The sequence below is a fragment of the Symphalangus syndactylus genome, chromosome 7 (genome assembly GCF_028878055.3).
Source record: "Symphalangus syndactylus isolate Jambi chromosome 7, NHGRI_mSymSyn1-v2.1_pri, whole genome shotgun sequence".
Lineage (NCBI taxonomy): Eukaryota > Metazoa > Chordata > Mammalia > Primates > Hylobatidae > Symphalangus > Symphalangus syndactylus.
In genome coordinates, this window is record NC_072429.2 from 142,989,381 (window position 1) to 143,007,946 (window position 18,566).

General features: G+C 55.0%; 1 protein-coding gene across 30 annotated transcripts in view; it reads left to right on the plus strand.

Annotated features, from left to right (window-relative positions):
• MROH1 (maestro heat like repeat family member 1) overlaps window positions 1-18,566 on the plus strand; it is a 115,935-nt gene that overhangs the window by 27,742 nt on the left and 69,627 nt on the right. For all 30 annotated transcript variants that reach the window (XR_010121794.1, XR_010121795.1, XM_055287630.2 and 27 more), the window contains 6 exons: window positions 3,228-3,359; window positions 4,028-4,190; window positions 4,275-4,373; window positions 14,342-14,493; window positions 15,268-15,408; window positions 15,860-15,952. Coding sequence is in view for 28 of the 30 variants with exons in the window: in XM_055287630.2 (XP_055143605.1) it covers window positions 3,228-3,359; window positions 4,028-4,190; window positions 4,275-4,373; window positions 14,342-14,493; window positions 15,268-15,408; window positions 15,860-15,952 (780 nt within the window). In the remaining 2 variants the exon portion in view is untranslated. The remainder of the gene's footprint in view (window positions 1-3,227; window positions 3,360-4,027; window positions 4,191-4,274; window positions 4,374-14,341; window positions 14,494-15,267; window positions 15,409-15,859; window positions 15,953-18,566) is intronic.

The following is an 18,566-nucleotide window of genomic DNA, read 5'->3' on the forward strand; positions in this document are numbered from 1 at the left end:
TGGTGGTGTGTGCCTGTAGTCCCAGCTACTTGAGAGGTTGTGGCAGGAGGATCTCGAGCCCGCAAGTTCAAGGTGCAGTGAGTTATGATCGCACAACTGCCCTCTAGCCTGGGTGATGGAGTGAGACCCTGACTCAGAAAAAAAAAAAAAATTTGGCCGGGTGCGATGGCTCACGCCTGTAATCTCAGCACTTTGGGAGGCTGAGGCAAGTGGATCACGAGGTCAGGAGTTCGACACCAGCCTGGCCAACATAGTGAAACCCTGTCTCTACTAAAAATACAAAAATTAGCCAGGCATGGTGGTGCACACCTGTAGTCCCAGGTACTCGGAGGCTGAGGCATGATACTCACTTGAACCTGGGATGCACAGGTTGCAGTGAGCTGAGATTGTGCCACAGCACTCCAGCCTGGATGACAGAGCGAGATTCCATCTCAAAAAAAAAAAAAAAATTAGCTGAGTGTGGTGGTGTACACCTGTAGTCCCAGCTACTCTGGAGGCTGAGGCAGGAGAACCACTTGAACCCGGAAGGCAGAGGTTGCAGTGAGCTGAGATTGTGCCGCTGCACTCTAGCCTGGGTGACAGAGTGAGACTCTATCTCAAAAAAAAAAAGAAATGATTCTCTAATATAGAATTTAAATACAGTCTGCCTGCAGAAGGCTTAAAGCACAGGGAGTCATGTGTAGCCAGTGGGCGGAGGTGGCTGGCACAGTGAGACTGATCCCCCACCAGCCTCACTCTTGCCTCACTGCCGCACCAACACTCGAGGATGGGAAATAGAACAGTGAAAATCAACCCCAGCTGAAGCTCTTCCCCTGGAGAACTGGCAGGTTCCACGTGAACTTAGTGTTCCGTGCTGAGGCTTGTGACCTACACTGGCTATTTTCAAGAACAAAAATCACTCCCACTTGTGGGCCTGGGGCTAAACCATGATAGTTTGTAACTCCTTCCACAGAGTGGCGGTGAGCAAGCCTGTCTGCTGCTACTGATGCTGGGACTCTCAACGTTTGAGACAGTTGCGTGATTCCGAACACGTGTGCCACAGCCACGTGCGGCAAGTGCATGTGGGCCTGGGAGCTGCCTGGTGCTGCCCCGTCACCAGCACTGCTGCATGCCAGGGCCACGTGCATGTCAAGTGGCTGGGTGTCAACTTCAAATAGTTTCTGAACAAAACCAAGGCTTTCATGAAGCTCCCAAGCCTTCCTACTATTGTTCCTCCTTCAGACGACCTTGTCATGCTCTCCTTCAAATGTCCTGCGTGGCTGTCTTCACTGAGCTGGTAGCACTTCTCCCATTTGGGGCTACCTCCACCTGCCGTGGCTGCCATAGCTGTCAGAGTGGATGAGGGGAGTGCAGACCCTGTGATCATCAGTGTCTGATCTGGTTTGAATCTGTGTCCCCACCCAAATCTCATGTTGAAATGTAATCCCCAGTGCTGGAGGTGGGGCCTGTGGGAGGTGACTGGATCCTGGGGGCGACGTCCCTCTTTGGTGCTGTTCTCATGATGGAGTTCTCAGGAGATCTGATTGTTTGAAAGCACATGGCTCCTTCTCCTCCTCCTTCACTGTCTTCCTCCTGCTTAGGCCATGTAAGATGTGCCTGCTTCCCCTTCATTTTCCACCATGATTGTGTTTTCCTGAGGCCTGCCCAGCCATGATTCCTGTACAGCCTGCAACTTTGAGCTAATTAAACCATTTTTCCCTGTAAGTTACCCAGTCTCAGGTATTTCTTCTTTTTTTTTTTCTTTGAGACAGTCTTGCTCTGTCGCCCAGGCTGGAGTGATGTGATCTCGGCTCACTGCAACCTCCGCCTCCCGGGTTCAAGCTTTTCTCCTGCCTCAGCCTCCCCAGTAGCTGGGATTACAGGTGCCTGCCACCATGACTGGGTAATTTGTGTATTTTTTTTTTTTTATTTTGAGACAGAGTCTTGCTCTGTGGCCCAGGCTGTAGTGCAGTGGTGCGATCTCAGCTCACTGCAACCTCCGCCTCCCGGGTTCAAGCGATTCTTCTGCCTCAGCCTCCCGAGTAGCTGGGACTACAGGTGTGCGCCACCACACATGGCTAATTTTTGTATTTTTAGTAGAGATGGGGTTTCACCATATTGGCCAGGCTGGTCTTGAACCCCTGACATCAGGTGATCCGCCCGCCTCGGCCTCCCTAAGTATTGGGATTACAGGCGTGAGCCCCCACTCCCGGCCTGTACTTTTTTTTTTTAGTAGAGACAGGGTTTCACCATGTTGGCCAGGCTGGTCTTGAACTCCTGACCTCAGGTGATCTGCCCACCTCGGCCTCCCTAAGTGTTGAGATTACAGGCGTGAGCCACCGTGCCTGTTCGGGTTTTTGCAGGTCACCTCTTTATACCCATGTAAGAATGGACGACAGAGCCTGTGGGCCGCTGGGCCGCCCTGTGCCGGCCCCTCCTGGCACCATGTTGCCTGGTGCAGGCTGCTCTCAGGGTGGTGGAGGGAGGGGCCGTGGTGGGTGCATCACTGGGGAGGGGCTGTCAACACAGGGTGGCCGGGTGCCCCAGGGTCCTTTCCTGGGTTGGGCAGTAGCCTACTCTGCTGTGTGCCCCCGCGAGTCCCAGCTTTCAGTCCCAGTCCTTGGGATGTCCCCAGTTGAGGCAAGGACGGTGTGTGCTCTTTGGATTTACAGTGGAGGTGGTGGTCGACAGGAGAGCTGCTTAGGGGGAGGATGAAGGCAGGTGGTTGGACTCTTGGAGGGTTAACCTGGGAGGTGGAGGTGGCCTGGGGGTGTGGCAGAAGGTGGTGTGGTGGGTGGTGTTTTTCCTTAGCAGCCTTGGGGAGGGGCCATTGGATACAAGCACTAACCTAGCGGCGGAGACTGAGGCCATGACCACTGAGCTGGGGACAGGAGGGTGCTCCTCCTCCGAAAGGGGAGGGCAGGGCAAGGAGGCAGAAGGGTCCTGGGAGCGTCATGTGACTAGGAGACCCTAATGGCTGCCCCTGGAGGAGAGAAGCCCCCTGCCTCGCCCTCTGCATGTTGGTTGTCTGGCACAGGATAACGCTCCACCCTTCTGGAGATGGGCTGTGAGTGTGAGGCTTGCAGGTCGGCTTTTAGGGCGTGAGGAGTGATCAGGTGTACCCTTCCCCTCCTGCGCTTGAGGCAGAGAGATTTGTGCGGTTTCGTCTTGTAGAGACGGTGACAGGCACTCAGACTGTCTGGGCGTGGGGCTCACCTGGGACCGTCCTGGACGGTGTCTTTCCGCAGCTGGCGCACCCATACCGAGCGGCGGTCCTGAGGGCCATGGAGAGGGTCCTGAGCAGTTGCGCCAGTGAGCTGGACAAGGACACAGCCAGCACCATCATCCTCCTGGCCTCCAGCGAGATGACCAAGACGAAGGTATTCAGCAGGCCCTCTGGCCTCGCAGACTCAGGCGTAGCTTGGGAAGGGAAGCTGCTTCTTGGCCTTTCTACCAGCAGCCTTGAGAGTATATGGTGGTGTTTGGCTGCCTTGGGCTGGCAGAGGCCCCTCGGTCTCATGCACCACCCTGCAGGGGTGGGGGATGGTCCCCTGTGATTTTCAGAGGCAGCAACTGAAGCAGAGAGCAAGCTGCCAGAACTCAGCACACGCAGGACCGTGGTGTGCATGCAGCCGGGGCCAAAGGCTGTGCCCGGCATTGGGGTTGGTGCAGGGCTCTGGTGGGCCTAACTCCCGGGGCACTGAGCGCAGCCCCCTCTCACCAGGGCTCTGCTGCTCCTGTGTGTGTGGGGTCTCCTCAGCAGCCCCTCACCTCTCACCAGGGCTCTGCTGCTCCTGTGTGTGTGGGGTCTCCTAGCAGCCCCTCACCTCTCACCAGGGCTCTGCTGCTCCTGTGTGTGTGGGGTCTCCTCAGCAGCCCCTCAGCAGGGGAGGCTGTGCCTGCCACCTTCCCTGACCTGCACTTTCTAGGGACACTGAAAACAGCGTGCGCTTGTCCGAGGCTGGCAGTGACTGAGGGTAGAATGTCTTGGTCTTGCCTTTTGGGAGATTTCAGGGAGAGGTTCTACCTGCTGGTGTTTTGGGTTCAGGACCTGGTCTGGGACTGGCAGCAGGCGGCGAGTGGCGTCCTGGTGGCCGTGGGAAGGCAGTTCATCAGCAAGGTGATGGAGGAGCTGCTGCGCAGGCTGCACCCTGGGACCTTGCCACACTGTGCCGTGCTGCACACCCTCGCCAGCCTCGCGGTGGCCAACGGTAGGTGACGCGCAGCCCGCCCCAGGAAGAGCACGGGGCACTGGAAGCCTTGGCAGAGGCCTTTGACAGTGTCCTCTCTCACAGCGTTCGGCGTAGTCCCCTTCCTGCCATCCGTCCTGAGCTCCCTGCTGCCTGTGCTGGGCATGGCCAAGCAGGACACGGTGCGTGTGGCGTTCTGCTCCGGTAAGAGGCGGCCTCGTCACCTTCTGTCTCAAGTGCCCCTTTGTGGGGGGCTGTTGCCGGGCATGCCTGTTTTAGGGGGACAGGTGGGCACTTTAGGCTGCAGGAAGGGGGGCTGTTGGAGGGAGGGGCCCCCTGGCTGAGGCTGCTGGCTGGTTGGGGGGCTCATGTGGGGCTGACACAGCCTCTGTCTCTTGTTTCTCTCTGCTCCTGGGGAGCCCCCCACCTTACACTGTGGATCCACTGAGGCCTGGACATGCCTGGGGGGTAGGAAGAGACTTGCTCAAAGCCATGATTTTTTGTTTTCCTCCCCACTCCAGGCGAGAAAAGTGTCCACTCTCTGGGCATCTCAGGACCCAGGGGATGGGGGCACATTCATTCACCCCCACCCTCTGCCAGGAGCTCCGTTCTTGGCAGCAGTGCCCACAGCCCTCTGTGTGCCTGGCAGGGGACTGCGGGCATGTCATGGGCCTGGACCTTGGTTTCCGCTGCCACTGACAGTAGGGGAGTGGTTGGTGGGATTGGAGGGCATTTCTGTTAGAGGAGGGTGTGGAGATTGGAGATCCTGAGGTGCCCTTAGTGCCCTCACAGCCCACGGCCTCGTGTTCCCAGTGTCCCATGTCAGGAAGATGGCCAGCCCTGGTAGCTGGCCAGGAGGAGAACAGGACCCTCGTGCCCAGGGGACCAGCCCTTGTACAGACCCAGCCCTCTGGGGCAGGGGTGGGTTAGGTTCCAGGCCTCCTCCCTAGGCAGCAGGTGTGGGAGGGCCCTGTGATGGGAGAGCGGCCTGGTGGGGCCCGTGCAGGGCATGTTTTCAAAGCATGGAGGGAGTGGTTACAGAACTGGGCTGGGCTCCGCTGACTGAAGGGTTGGTTTGGAGCATTTGGACCCACCTGCTCTGCTCCTGGTGACTTTGGGTTCAGATCACAGGGCTCCTGCCACCCTCTCCTCAGCCCCTGCGCTCCGTCTCCCCTGGCCCTGCTCTTTGATAGATGCCTTCATCTTTGGGGCACTCCTTCACAGGCTCTTTCTCACCTGTGGGTGAGGGCTGGGCCCCTTGGGTAGAAGGGATAGTAACCCCATGTGGCCCAGTTTTGGCTAAAAATGGGATTGGTGACAGGATAGGGGCAGCTGCACACTGAGCCAGGTGTGAAGGAGCAGAGAGTGGAAGTGGGTGTGAGTGTGGACTCAGGTGCATGGGGTGCAGGACGTGCCATCCAGGCTGCAGGGCGGAGACAGAACGGAGCAGCTGGGGCACCTGCTGATCCCTCTGTCTCTGTGCTGCATGCTCATCGCCCCTTCCCACCACTCCTCTGGGAAGTACATGGCCTGATCCCTGCAGCCGCTGAGGCTCTAAGCAGAAACGGACTTGTGGTTCTGACACCTCTTGCTTACCTTCCCCTTCATAGGGGGCCTGCTGCTCCTCTGGGCCCTGCCATGCTGGCACTTTCCTCCATGTGTCAAACACATGGGTTCAGCGTGGGGCCTCCTCGTGCGGGACGTGTGCTCCCCACCACAAATGGAACGTTCCCTGTTTGCTTCTGGAGGGGTTGGTGGTACTGCTGGCTGGAGCAGCCTGGGGCCAGAGGAGACCGTATCAACCGGGTGAGGCCTAGTGGTGGGGGCAGTGGCAGGCCTGCGTCCACTGCGGGAGGGTGCAGGTCCAGCCAGGACAGGCAGTGTGCCAAGGACAGGAGTGCCCTCAGGGCACTGCAGCCAGGAGGCGAGGAGCCACAGGAAAGACTCCCAGTGGTGGAGGCACGGCTGGCCTGGCCACGCCGCCCAGCAGGGCAGGCATCCAGTAATTCCTCCCGGCCGAGGAACCCCTCCAGTAGGAAAGGTGGCAACAAAAGAAACAGACACTAATTGGAGATGTAGATGGTTCGGGGAAAAGAAAATAACAGAGAAAGAAAATCTCTGATTAATATCCTCAGGGAAATAAGTGGGCATCATGCATTCACGGGACAAGAGGTGTCACCATGGAGAAGCCACATTCAGAGAATAAAATTGGCCTTCTGTGAATTAAAGATGCCATAATAGAAATGGGAAAAATAATAGAAAAAATGGAAGAGAAAGTTGTGGAAATTTCCAGAAAATAGAGGAAAAAGGCAAAAATGTGGAAAGTAGGAGAGAAAGAGAAGAATGAACTAGCAGGCTGAACCCTGAAGCCAGCATTCCAATCAGAGGCACCCTAGAAAGAAGACAGGGATGAGAGGTCAAGAGATGACGCAAAAGCATGCCCCAGTGGCCGGTGGCTCATGCCTGTAATCCCAGCACTTTGGGAAGCTGAAGTGGGCGGATCACTTGAGGTCAGGAGTTCAAGACCATTCTGGCCAACATGGCGAAACCTCGTCTCTACTAAAAATACAAAAAAATTAGCCAGGTGTGGTGGCGCATGCCTGTAATCCCTGATACTCTGGCTGAGACAGGAGGATTGCTTGAACCTGGGAGGCAGAGGCTGCAATGAGCCAAGATTGCACCACTGTACTCTAGCCTGGGTGACAGAGTGAGACTCTGTCTCAAAACAAACAAAAAAATCAAAACTAGCTGGGCATGGTAGCTTACGCCTGTAATCCCAGTACTTTGGGAGGCCATAATGGAAGGATCACTTGATCCCAGGAGTTCGAGACCAGGCTGGGCAACATGGTGAGACCCCATCGTTACAAAAAATATTTTTAAAAATTTGCCAGGTATGGTAGCACATGCCTGTATTCCAGCTCCTTGGAAGGCTGAGGCAGGAGGATTGCTTGACCCTGGGAAGTTGAGGCTGCAGTGAACCAAGATCAAGCCACTGGACTCCAGCCTGGGTGACAGAGCAAGACTCTGTCTCAAAAAAAAAAAAAAAAAAAAAATCAAAACCTAATAACATAACAGGGGTGGGCTTCTGCTTCTGGCCTTATGGTGGTCTGTTATTCTGAAAAACCTTCCCACTACAGAATACCTGCAATGCTGATGAGTTGACCAGCATCCTTCTGATCAATCAGAAGGAGAAACCTAGGCCCACAGAGGCCAAGAGGGGAGGTAAGGGGTTAGAGCTCTCCAGTGGCCCCTGGGCGCCTGCCTGCCTTGATTTCTCATGGGAGACAAGGCCTTTTTTTTTTTTTTGAGACAGATTCTTGCTCTGTCACCCAGGCTGGAGTGCAGTGGCGCGATCTTGGCTCACTGCAAGCTCTGCCTCCTGGGTTCATGCCATTCTCCTGCCTCAGTCTCTCCGAGTAGCTGGGACTACAGGTGCCCGCCACCACGCCCGGCTAATTTTTTGTATTTCTAGTAGAGACGGGGTTTCACCGTGGTCTTGATCTCCTGACCTCGTGATCCGCCCGTCTCGGCCTCCCAAAGTACTGGGATTACAGGCGTGAGCCACCACGCCTGGCCAGACAAGGCCTTTCTTTGTACTGGGTCAGAGCCCACCTGTACCAGACCCTCCAAGGCCCCTCCTCAGCAAAAAGTGATTGATGAGGAACCTTCCAGTGTGCGCCCTGGGAGGTAGTCTATTTTCTTTTAGAATTTCTTTTAAATCCTCTCTCCTGAGAATTTGTAACCATGGTCTGTCCTGATGTAGTTGTAGGGTTCAAAGTTATTCTTTGTGTTGGACTGGGAAGCCCTTAAGCTGAGACCTTAGCCTTGTAAATGGGCTGGACTGAAGCGTCCTGGGTGGGGTGGCCAGTGTCCTACTGAATGTTTGCATCCCAGTCAGGCTGCATGGCAGTGGCTCTGGCCTGGGCTGCGTGGCTGTGGGAAGCAGCGCTTCCCTAGAGCGCAGGGTCTCGGCTCTGGTGTGGGGCCAGCAGCTCCCCACGGATCAGGACAAGCAGTATCAGTTACAATCACAAAGCACATACATCAGCACACAGAAGAAGGAGCATTAGAGCAGAAAGTCACATAATTTGGATTGATGAGATACAGAATAAAAATAGCAAGGTAAAGAGGTGAAAGGGAGAAAGGACAGGGTCCTGTGAGGACAGAGCCAGTGTGAAAAGAGAACCAAATACAGTCTAGAAACAAAACTATAACCATTTCCATTAAAGAGTAAGGGGTGGGTGTGGCAGCCGGTTGCAGACACTGAAGAGAGTGCACCAGCTGGACAGGGGTCTGGGGACAACCCGGAGGGTAGCCCTGAGCTGGCAGAGAAAAGGGGGTGCGGGGCAGGCGTCAGGTGAGCTGGCCTAGCACCCCCCGCTAGAGAGCATGAGTCCAGAAGAGGTGAGAAGAGGCCCAGTCTCACCGGCATCATCAAAGGGAGACGCTGTGGAGGGGCCGCCAGGAGCCGCTGACTTTCACAGCCAGTGCCAGACCTGTTCCCTGGAGCCCTGTCACTGCCACCCAGGGCAGAAGGATGCTATGGGGCTGGGGCAGAGCAGGAGTCCCCACCCCCTGCACTGGAGAGGGTGTGGAGGCTCTGGGTGCTGCAGGTGAGTGACAGGTGTGCAGGGGATCCCCGCGCCAGCAAGAAAGGAGCTGAGGAGGAGCGGGAGGCTGGCAGCCCCTTGCCCTTTTCTCTGCCGGGGAGGGAAGTGTCGTGTAGCTTTAGGGAAACCACTGCAGTGTTGTAGTCTCAGGATTTCTGTGCAGTGCGTCGCTCCTGCGGGGCTAGCAGCCTCCCTGCAGACAGCCTGCGGGTTCCACTGGAATCCTCATGCTGTGCCACCTGACCCTCCCTGGCCTCTGTGGTCTCTGCAGGGTGGGAAGTGGGAGCTGAACCCTCCCATCTCACTGTATGAGTCAGGCCGTTGCAAGTTTTGTCATTACTGTGGTCTCCTCACCTACCCAGACCTGAGCAAGGCAGAAAACACAGAAACTAATGCTTTAGAAATAAGCAGTCGGCAAAGTGTTATGTTTTATACCTAGTTCTTTGAAATAAGTGAATTAAATACTTAAGCTGCTGCCTAATCAAGAGAAGAGGGAGAAACAAGCCAAGTGGTAAACAGGAGGTGAATAGATGTGGGGACAGCGAGGGGTGGTGTGGGGACCGCCGGGGGATGTGAGGGGTGGCGTGGGAACCGTGAGAGGGATGGTGGGGGGTGGCGCAGGGGCCTTGAGGAGACGTGAGGGGCAGTGCGAGGACCGTGGGGGGATGGTGAGGGGCGGCGGGGGGACAGTGAGGGGCGGCGGGGGGACCACAAGGGCCACCGAGGGGACCGCGTGCCCAGTGCAGCCCCTCTGAAAGCCCGGCAGCGAGTGCTCTAGGAGAGCGCCAGTTCCCAGGCAGTGCTCTGCGGGCTCCACAGTGAGCTCGCTCCCAGTCCTCAGGGCTGTGTCACCCCGGGGGAAATGAAGCAAAAAGGACAGTTTCCAATTTTTATTTTATTTTATTTTATTTTTTTGGAGACAGGGTTTCGCTCTGTCACCCAGGCTGGAGTGCAGGGGTGTGATCTTGGCTCACTGCAACCTCTTGCCTCCCAGGCTGCAGTGATCCTCCCACCTCAGCTCCCCGAGTAGCTGTGACCAGAGGTGCCCGGCACCACAACCGGCTAATTTTTGTATTTTTAGTAGAGACGGGGTTTCCCCATGTTGGCCAGGCTGGTCTTGAACTCCTGACCTCAGGTGATCTGTCCACCTCGGCCTCCCAAAGTGCTGGGATTACAGGCATGAGCCACTGTGCCCGGCCCCAAATTCTTTTTGTGACCTGAGCATCACCACAAAAGAGATCCAGGGACCAGCCTCACTCAGGGTCTGCCCTCCCCCATGCCCCTGCTGCTGAACCCAAGTCAGAGATGGTTTCAGGTGCCTTTGTTGGGATACGGTGACCCTTGATACCCCAAAACTTGGGACGAAGCAGATTCCTATCACCTCGCATCCCCCGCTGTGATTGCTGACCCTAGGAGCAATATCCGTATTGCCTGGCACAGGGGCTGGCTCTGTCCTGACAGGGGGGTCACCCCAGGAGTGAGAGGCCAGCTCCACATTGGGAGGGTGGGCCCTCACACTGATCGACATAAGAAGGAAAACCACACGGCCACTGCCCTTATTGTTGATCCCTATTAAAAACTCAGGCTAGGCCGGGCGCAGTGGCTTGCGCCTATAATCCTAGCACTTTGGGAGGCTGAGATGGGCAGATCGCTTGAGCTCAGGAGTTTGAGACCAGCCTGGGCAACACGGTGAAACCCCATCTCAACTAAAATACAAAAAAATTAAATTAGCCGGGTGTGGCAGCGTGTGCCTATAGTCCCAGCTACTCGGGAGGCTGAGGCAGGAGAATTGCTCGAACCCGGGAGGCAGAGGTTGCAGTGAGCCAAGATCGTGCCACTGCACTCCAGCCTTGGTGACAGAGTGAGACTGTCTCCAAAAAAAAAAAAAAAAAACTCAGGCTGGGCATGGTGGCCTACGCCTGTAATCCCAGCACTTTGGGAGGCTGAGGTGGTTGGATCGCTTGAACCCAGGAGTTTGAGACCAATCTGGGCATCATAGTGAGACCTCTGTTTCCAAAAAACTATAAAATAAAATTAGCCAGGTACAGTGTCACGCACCTGTAGTCCTAGCTACTTGAGAGGCTGAGGTGGGAGGATCACTTGAGCCCAGGAGGTCGAGGCTGCAGTGAGCTAAGTTGGTGTCACTACAGTCACTACACTCCAGCCTGAGTGACAGACCGAGACCCTGTCTCAAAAAAAAAAAAAAAAAAAAAACCAAAATCCTACAATCAACCACACAAAAAATGGAAGAAACCAAAGGTTTTTGGTCTTCACTTAATAAAATTGTTTATATAAAATCCCAACACATTCCCACAAATTATTAGAGGCGACAAGAATTTAGCAGGATGCTGTTGGAGGACCAGCAGCTAAAGCTTATCTGCATTCCTGTGTACTAGACTCAGAGGTGCCAGCTCCTCTGTGAATCTGTCATCACAGATTCTGGTGAGCTTCTGATGAGAGTGCCACAGGGCCTGAGTTGACCATCGGGTTCGTGCCTGGAGGTGCTGGTGACCCTGAAGGCAGTGCTAGAAGATGGCCAGTGGCCCCATGAAGGGGACAAGGGGTACAGGTGGAGATTTTTTGTTTGGGTGGTGCTTCTCAGGGCCTTTGCTCTTGCAGGGTTGCTGCAGGGTCTGTGTCAGAGGGAGGCTTTATGGGGACCGCTGGCTACACAGGAGCCAAGTGGGGGGGTGTAGGAAGCACAGAGCATAGGTGCGGGTTCCAGTGGTCTCAGGGTCCCCTTCGGTGAGGTTGTCAGCCCATTGTGAGGAGGGGTTTGTGGTGAGAAAAGGGTGTGAAACAGTTGCCCAAGCACGGAAAGCCAGGGACCGGCGAGCCTTGCAGGACTGTTGGGAGCACCTGCACCCTTTGATTCTTAGAGGCTGGGTTTAAAGTGATTTCTTAAGATACAAAAAAGTATAAATCACAAAGGAAAAGATTAACAAGTTTGACATGACAAATTAAAGGAATTTGTTCATCAGGAGATCTGAAAAAATGTACAGAACTGCAGATGAACATCACCAAGAAAAAGAATTACCAAAGAAGATACTATAAATAGTTTTCTCTACTTTATAAGAAGTGGAAAGGCTCACCCATGGCCCTGGGAGCAGCAGTGGATGGGGCCTAAGGCCAGTGGGAACTTGCGCTCACACCCCAGCCTGGCCCTCTGCACCACGTTGGCATCAGCCCAGGGGGGCCTCACAGCAGCCCTGGGTCAGGTGCTACCACTGCCCTATTTTTTTTTTTTTTTTTTTTTTTGAGACAATCTCATACTGTCGCCCGGGCTGGAGTGCAGTGGCGTGATCTCAGCTCACTGCAACCTCTGCATCCCGGGTTCAAGCGATTCTCCTGCTTCAGCCTCCCAAGTAGCTGGGATTACAGGTGCGTGCCACCACACCCAGCTAACTTTTTGTATTTTTAGTACACACGGGGTGTCAACATGTTGCCCAGGATGGTCTCGAACTCCTGACCTCATGATTCGCCCGCCTCAGCCTCCCAAAGTTCTGGGATTACAGGCGTGAGCCACCGTGCCCGGCCACTGCCTCATTTTATAAATGAGGAAACTGAGGCACAAAGAGGCTGAGTAACTCATCCCAGGCCATACGCCCGTGGAGTGGGAGAGCCAGGACTAGGCCAGCCTGCACCTCTGAGCTGCCTTTTAAAGCAGATGTGGGAAGAACTCCTAGGAAATCAGAAGGGGAGACTACAGCTCAGAAAAATGGGGCAAGAAAAGGCCAGAACCATACAGCCAGCCAACATACAGAAAGGTGATCAGCCCACTATCTGCAAAGAGGTATTATCTCACATTAAGCAGTTTGGAGAAAATTAAAAGTAATTGTTTGAACATACCAAGTTTAGATTGTGCTTTGGAGCAGGGCCTGTAGCAGCGAGCTATTGGGATTGGCACTTGGCAGCCACTCTGAAGAGAGTGGGCCCATCAGAAGAACTCAAGATTGGGGCAGCCGAGGTGGTCCCAGCAGTGCCCCCTTGGTCTTGTGCCTTGTGCGGCCCCTCTCCGTGTGGTGGGTGCATCCTTTGAGGCTCTGGACTTTGCCCTGAAGCTCATGGTCCCTTTGTGTTTCCTCCTCCAGTTTCTGCATCTCTGCCTGGTCCTCAGCAGGGCTGTGTGAAAGGTGCTGGCCTCAGTTTATCTCCCTGTCCCCCCATGTTCCCCCTTCACCCGGTGCCCAACCCCACTGACCACTCACACATCAGCACCTGAGTTTGGCCCATGTCCTGGGCTCCAGGCCCTACAGCCAGTGTTTTCTGACTCTCCACCCAGATGCCCACACCACTCGAAGCCTGGGTGGCCACCTGCCCAACCTCTGCCTGCTCCCAGCTCTGCCCTCAGGGTCAGCCCAAGGCCACCGCTGAGTCACATCCACAGGTCACATCCACGGTCACTGGCGCACTGTCAGGAGCTGCCCACCCGTGGGAGGGCCTTATGCTGACCCTGGCATCCTGGTGCCCCTCCGCCCTGCCGTTGTTCTCCCTGTGGCTCTTCCCGCCCACACTGTGCCCAGCACGGCAGCCTTGGGCAGAATGTGTGGCACAAGTCTGTCTATGAGGATGGGTGGGCATGGCGCTGCTCCTCTTGTCTCTGTGGCAGACTGGAGTGGGCAGGAACTTGTGGCCAGAGGGCATTTTGGGGAGGAGGTTGGTACTTGGCACCAGTTTTCTTTGGTGACAAGCACCAAGTGCAAATTAGGTGGCTTCAAACAACAGAAATGTATTTTCTCACAGTTTTGGAGACCGGAAGTCCAAGCTCAAGATGTTGGCAGGATTGGTTCCTTCTTGGGAGCCCAGAGAGAGAATTCATTTTAGGCTCCCCAGCTTCTGGTGGGGCCATGGATTCTGGGTGTCCTTGGCCTGAGGCTGCCTTGCCCCAGTCTGTGCCTCCATGTCACATGGCCATCTTCCTTCTGCCTCTGCATCTCTTCTTATAAGGATGTTGTCATATTGGAGTTACGGTCCACCCTATTTTGCTATGACCCCATTTTAGCAGTCACATCTGGCCAGGTGTGGTGGCTGATGCCTGTAATCTCAGCACTTTGGGAGGCCAAGGTGGGCAGATCACTTGAGGTCATCAGTTTGAAACCAGCCTGGCCAACATGGTGAAACCCTGTCTCTTCTAAAAATTTAAAAATTAGCCAAGTATGATGGTACACACCTGTATTCCAGCTAGGCGAGAGGCTAAGGCAGGAGAATTGCTTGAACCTGGGAGGCAAAGGTTGTAGTGAGCCGAGATCAAGCCACTGCATTCCAGCCTGGGTGACAGAGCAAGACTGTGTCACAACACACCAGCCTGAGTGACAGACCGAGCAAGACTCTGTCTCAAAAAAAGTCACATCTGCAAAAACCCTATTTCCAATAAGGCCATGAATTTGGAGGGACACTTTTCACCCCTGTGTAGTCCTGGAGTTCTGTGCTTGGCTGGTGTACTAGGGAGGGCATCTTGCAGGCTGCCATGGGATTTCTGGAAGGGGCAGGAGGCAGACATAGGTGCTGAGGATCGTCACAAACCCATGGCCTGCAGCCACTTACCACCGGCTGGTGTCGTAGCTCTGCAGCACTTCAGTGAGGGTGCCCTGGAATACCTGGCCAACCTGGACCGAGCCCCAGACCCCACGGTCAGGAAGGACGCCTTTGCCACCGACATCTTCAGCGCCTACGATGTTCTCTTCCACCAGTGGCTGCAGAGTCGAGAAGCCAAGGTATGCCCCGTGGCTGCATCAGTCCACACCTGGTGCCAGGGCGCTCTCCTCCCCACATTCCCTGCCCATGGCAAATTGATCAGAGGGTGGTGGTGTTGCATTGGCGAGCAGAGGTGCCCAATGAGAGGTGGCTCACCTTTATTTATTTTTTTGAGACAGAGTCTCACTCTGTCACCCAGGCTGGAGTGCAGTGGCATGACCTTGGCTCACTGCAGCCTCCGCCTCCCTGCTTCAAGCGATTCTCATGTCTCAGCCTCCTGAGTAGGTGGGATTACAGGCGCCTGCCACCACTCCGACTAATTTTTGTGTTTTTAGTAGAGATGAGGTTTCGCCATGTTGGCCAGGCTGGTCTCGAACTCCTGACCTCAGGTGATCCACCCGCCTTGGCCTCCCAAAGCTCTGGGATTACAGGTGTGAGCCACCGTGCCCGGCCACCTTTAGGCCGCCACACCTGCGCAGGGCCCCGTCTGCAGTCCCCATACTTGTGACTTGTGCCAGAGGGGCCTAGTCACTGTGGGTTTTCCCTTCTGCCCAGAGGCCCAGTGCTGCTGGTGGGGCACTGAGCATCTCCTACAAACCCCCTGGGCCTGGCCAGCATCTGGCTTGCTGTGGTCTCCCCACAGCTGACCTCTGGGTGCTGGGCTCACGTCCCAGCCCCCGTAGCACCCACTGGTAGCCCAGTGTTCATTCACGTCCGTCACGGGTGCCGGGCATGCTCTGAGCAGTCGGTGTTGACCGAGCAGTGTAAGCTTCCCACCCGCTGTCCCCTCTCAGCTCCGTCTTGCTGTGGTGGAGGCTCTGGGGCCTATGAGCCATCTGCTGCCCAGTGAGAGGCTGGAAGAGCAGCTGCCCAAGCTCCTCCCTGGGATCCTCGCCCTCTACAAGAAGCATGCAGAGACCTTCTACTTGTCCAAGGTATCTGCAGGCAGGGCGGGTCTACTGTCCCTGAGGACCCCTCCAATCGGACTCCCCGGGGGTGGCCGTGAGTCCTCTGCTAGGGCTCAGTGGTGGGTGGGGGTGGCCCCGAGTTCTCTGCTAAGGCTCCGTAGGGGGCTGTGAAGGACAGGGCCCTTGTGGGGACCAGCTTAGTTTTCCCATCGCTCTGCCCTGGACTGTGCCAGGAACCTGGGCCTCTTGGTCCATGGCACCTGCGGCTTAGGGAGCTCCCCTCCTGGGCCCTCCCCACCCTCCTCCCTGGCTCTGAGTTCTAGAGGTAGACGAAGGGCCTCATTTGAGCCCCAAGGTGGGGCCCAGGTCCTCCTGGCCCATGTCTTCCTGTGGCCCAACTGGGAGGCTCTGGTTGACCTCAGTCAGTTTCGGGGGGCTGGAGGTAGGACTGACGGCCTCTTCTCCCTACCCTGAGCAGAGCCTGGGCCAGATCCTTGAGGCAGCCGTGAGTGTGGGCAGCCGCACACTGGAGACCCAGCTGGATGCCCTCTTGGCTGCACTGCACTCCCAGGTAGGAGGTGGGCGTCAGGGGGCAGGTCCAGGTTCTGCACACTCTTCTGTGGGAAGTTGCTGGACAAGGGGTGCAGAAAGCAAGTCGGGGTGGACGGCTCAGCCACGTGGGACTGAGGACTGGGCATTCCCTGAAGGTCACTTATGTGACTTCTTAGCGATGTGGCGATGCTCTTGCCCTGCCCAGCAGTGGCACATGCAGGAGACATAGGAGCCCCCAAGATGGAGGTGGCAGGAGTGGGTGCCCAGGCTCAGTGCAGGCCCGGTACAGGTAGTCCCGGAGAAAAGTCAGCGCAGCCGCTTTGGCTGCCAGTTGGGGGAGACTGCCCTGGGTTTCTGGGGACGGAGCTCAGAGAAGCAGAGGAGAGGCCCTGGGCTGCAGGACGGGGGTCTTGAAGGCCCTGCTGGAGAGGAAGCAATGTGGAGAGGAGGCTGAGCAGCTGGGGCAGCTGGGGCCCCTCCCCAGGTCGGGTGAATGAGGCCTGAGAACGACTGAGGGACGCAGGTGCCAGGTCACCCATGACCTTGGCACTGGGGGTCATCTGTCCATGGGACTTTCTGGATGAGAGAGGAGAAGGGCAGGGAGCTAGAGAGGGTAGTGTGGTGAAGTCTGCAAGGAGACTTTCTGAAAAGAAGTGTGGAGGTGTGGGCCTGTGTGGAGGTGGGTTTACTGCTTGGCTCTGCCCCTCACCTGGCCCACTCCAGCTGGGCCCCACTCTCCACCGCCTGGATGGTCCTGGCTGCATCCCAGAAACAAAGGGGAAGAGGGGACGGCAGCCACAGAGCTAGTAAACATAATGTAAGTGCTGTGAACAGTTACATGGTAACAAACTGTTAAAACTGTATGAAATGGTTAGGTTCCTAGAAAGATACAAATGTCAAAATTGGTACGAAAAGCAACAGAGAATTGAATAAGCCAATAAAGCAACAGAAATAATATTCTAAGACCTTTCTTCCTTAAAACAAGCCTGGGACCCAAATGGTTTCACAACTGAGTTCTACCAAACTTTTGAGGAACAATTAATTCCCATCCAGTACAAGTACATTTGGAAATAGAAAAAGATCCAGAGCTACCTCTTTCATTCTGTGAGGTCTTGGTCAAATCTCAGTCAGAGCCGTATAAGGAAATGCAGGTGTGTAATGATGAGCATAGACGTGAGGTTTTGCATAAAGTAGCAGGTTACTGAACCCAAGACCATACTTTTATTTATTTATTTATTTATTTATTTATTTAGAGATGGAGTTTCGCTCTTGATGCCCTGGCTGGAGTGCTGTGGCACGATCTCGGCTCACTGCAACCTCTCCCTCTCGGGTACAGGCCATCTCCTGCCTCAGCCTCCTGAGTAGCTGGGATTACAGGTGCCCACCACCACACTTGGCTAGTTTTTTGTATTTTTAGTAGAGATGGGGTTTCACCATGTTGGCCAGGCTGATCGCAAACTCCTGACCTCAAGTGATCCACCCGCCTCGGCCTCTCAAAGTGTTAGGATTACAGGCATGAGCCACGGAGCCCAGCCAAGACTGTACTTTTCAAAACACCTTATGCGGGAGGGCTTAGTTCACAACGCAAGGCCTATCCAGCATTCAGCAGCTGTCAGTGCACTTCATCACAGTAATAGACTAAAGAAAAACAGTGTCTGAATTCAATCAATGCAGAAAAAACTTTTGATGATTTTTTCTTTTCCCCTGAGATGGAGTTTCGCTCTTCTTGCCCAGGCTGGAGTGCAATGGTGCGATCTTGGCTCACTGCAACCTCCGCCTCCCGGGTTTAAGTGATTCTCTTGCCTCAGCCTCCCAAGTAGCTGGGGTTACAGGCACACACGCCACCACACCTGGCTAATTTTTGTATTTTTAATAGAGACGGGGTTTCACCATGTTGGCCAGGCTGGTCACGAACTCCTGACCTCAAGTGATCCCCCTGCTTCAGCCTCCCAAAGTATTGGGATTACAGGCGTGAGCCACTGTGCCTGGCCTAAAATTCTTAACAACTAAGATTGGAAACGAACTTCTCTAACTTAACAAAGTTTGTATAGCCGAAACCTCAGTCTGCATCATAACTGATGGGAAGTGTTAGGCAATTCCCTGTGAGGTTACTAACAGGAAGGGCCTGCCTCTCACTGCAGGTAGGGTCCTCTGCTGGTTCTATAGGGAAAGAAAAGAACCAGGAGGGAAGGGAAGATGGTCATTATTCATCACCTGTCCACCTTTCTGGCCAAGCTATTAGGACGAATCAGAAGTTCCTACAAGGCGTGGTGGCTCACATCTGTAATCCCAGCACTTTGGGAGGCTGAGGAGGAAGAACTGCTTGAGCCGAGGAGTTCGAGACCAACCTGGGCAACATAGGGAGACCCCATCTCTACAGAAAAACATTAGCCGAGTATAGTGGCACAGATCTGTAATCCCAGCTATTCAGGAGGCTGAGGTTGGAGGATCACTTGAGCCCAGGAAGTTGAGGCTGCAGTGAGCCATGATCATGCCACTGTACTCCAGCCTGGGTGACAGAAAGACCTTGTCTCAAAGAAAGAAAAAACAAGTTCTGCAAATTTGCCAGTTACAAGACCAACCTACAAAAGCCAAGAACATGGCCGGGCGCGGTGGCTCATGCTTGTAATCCC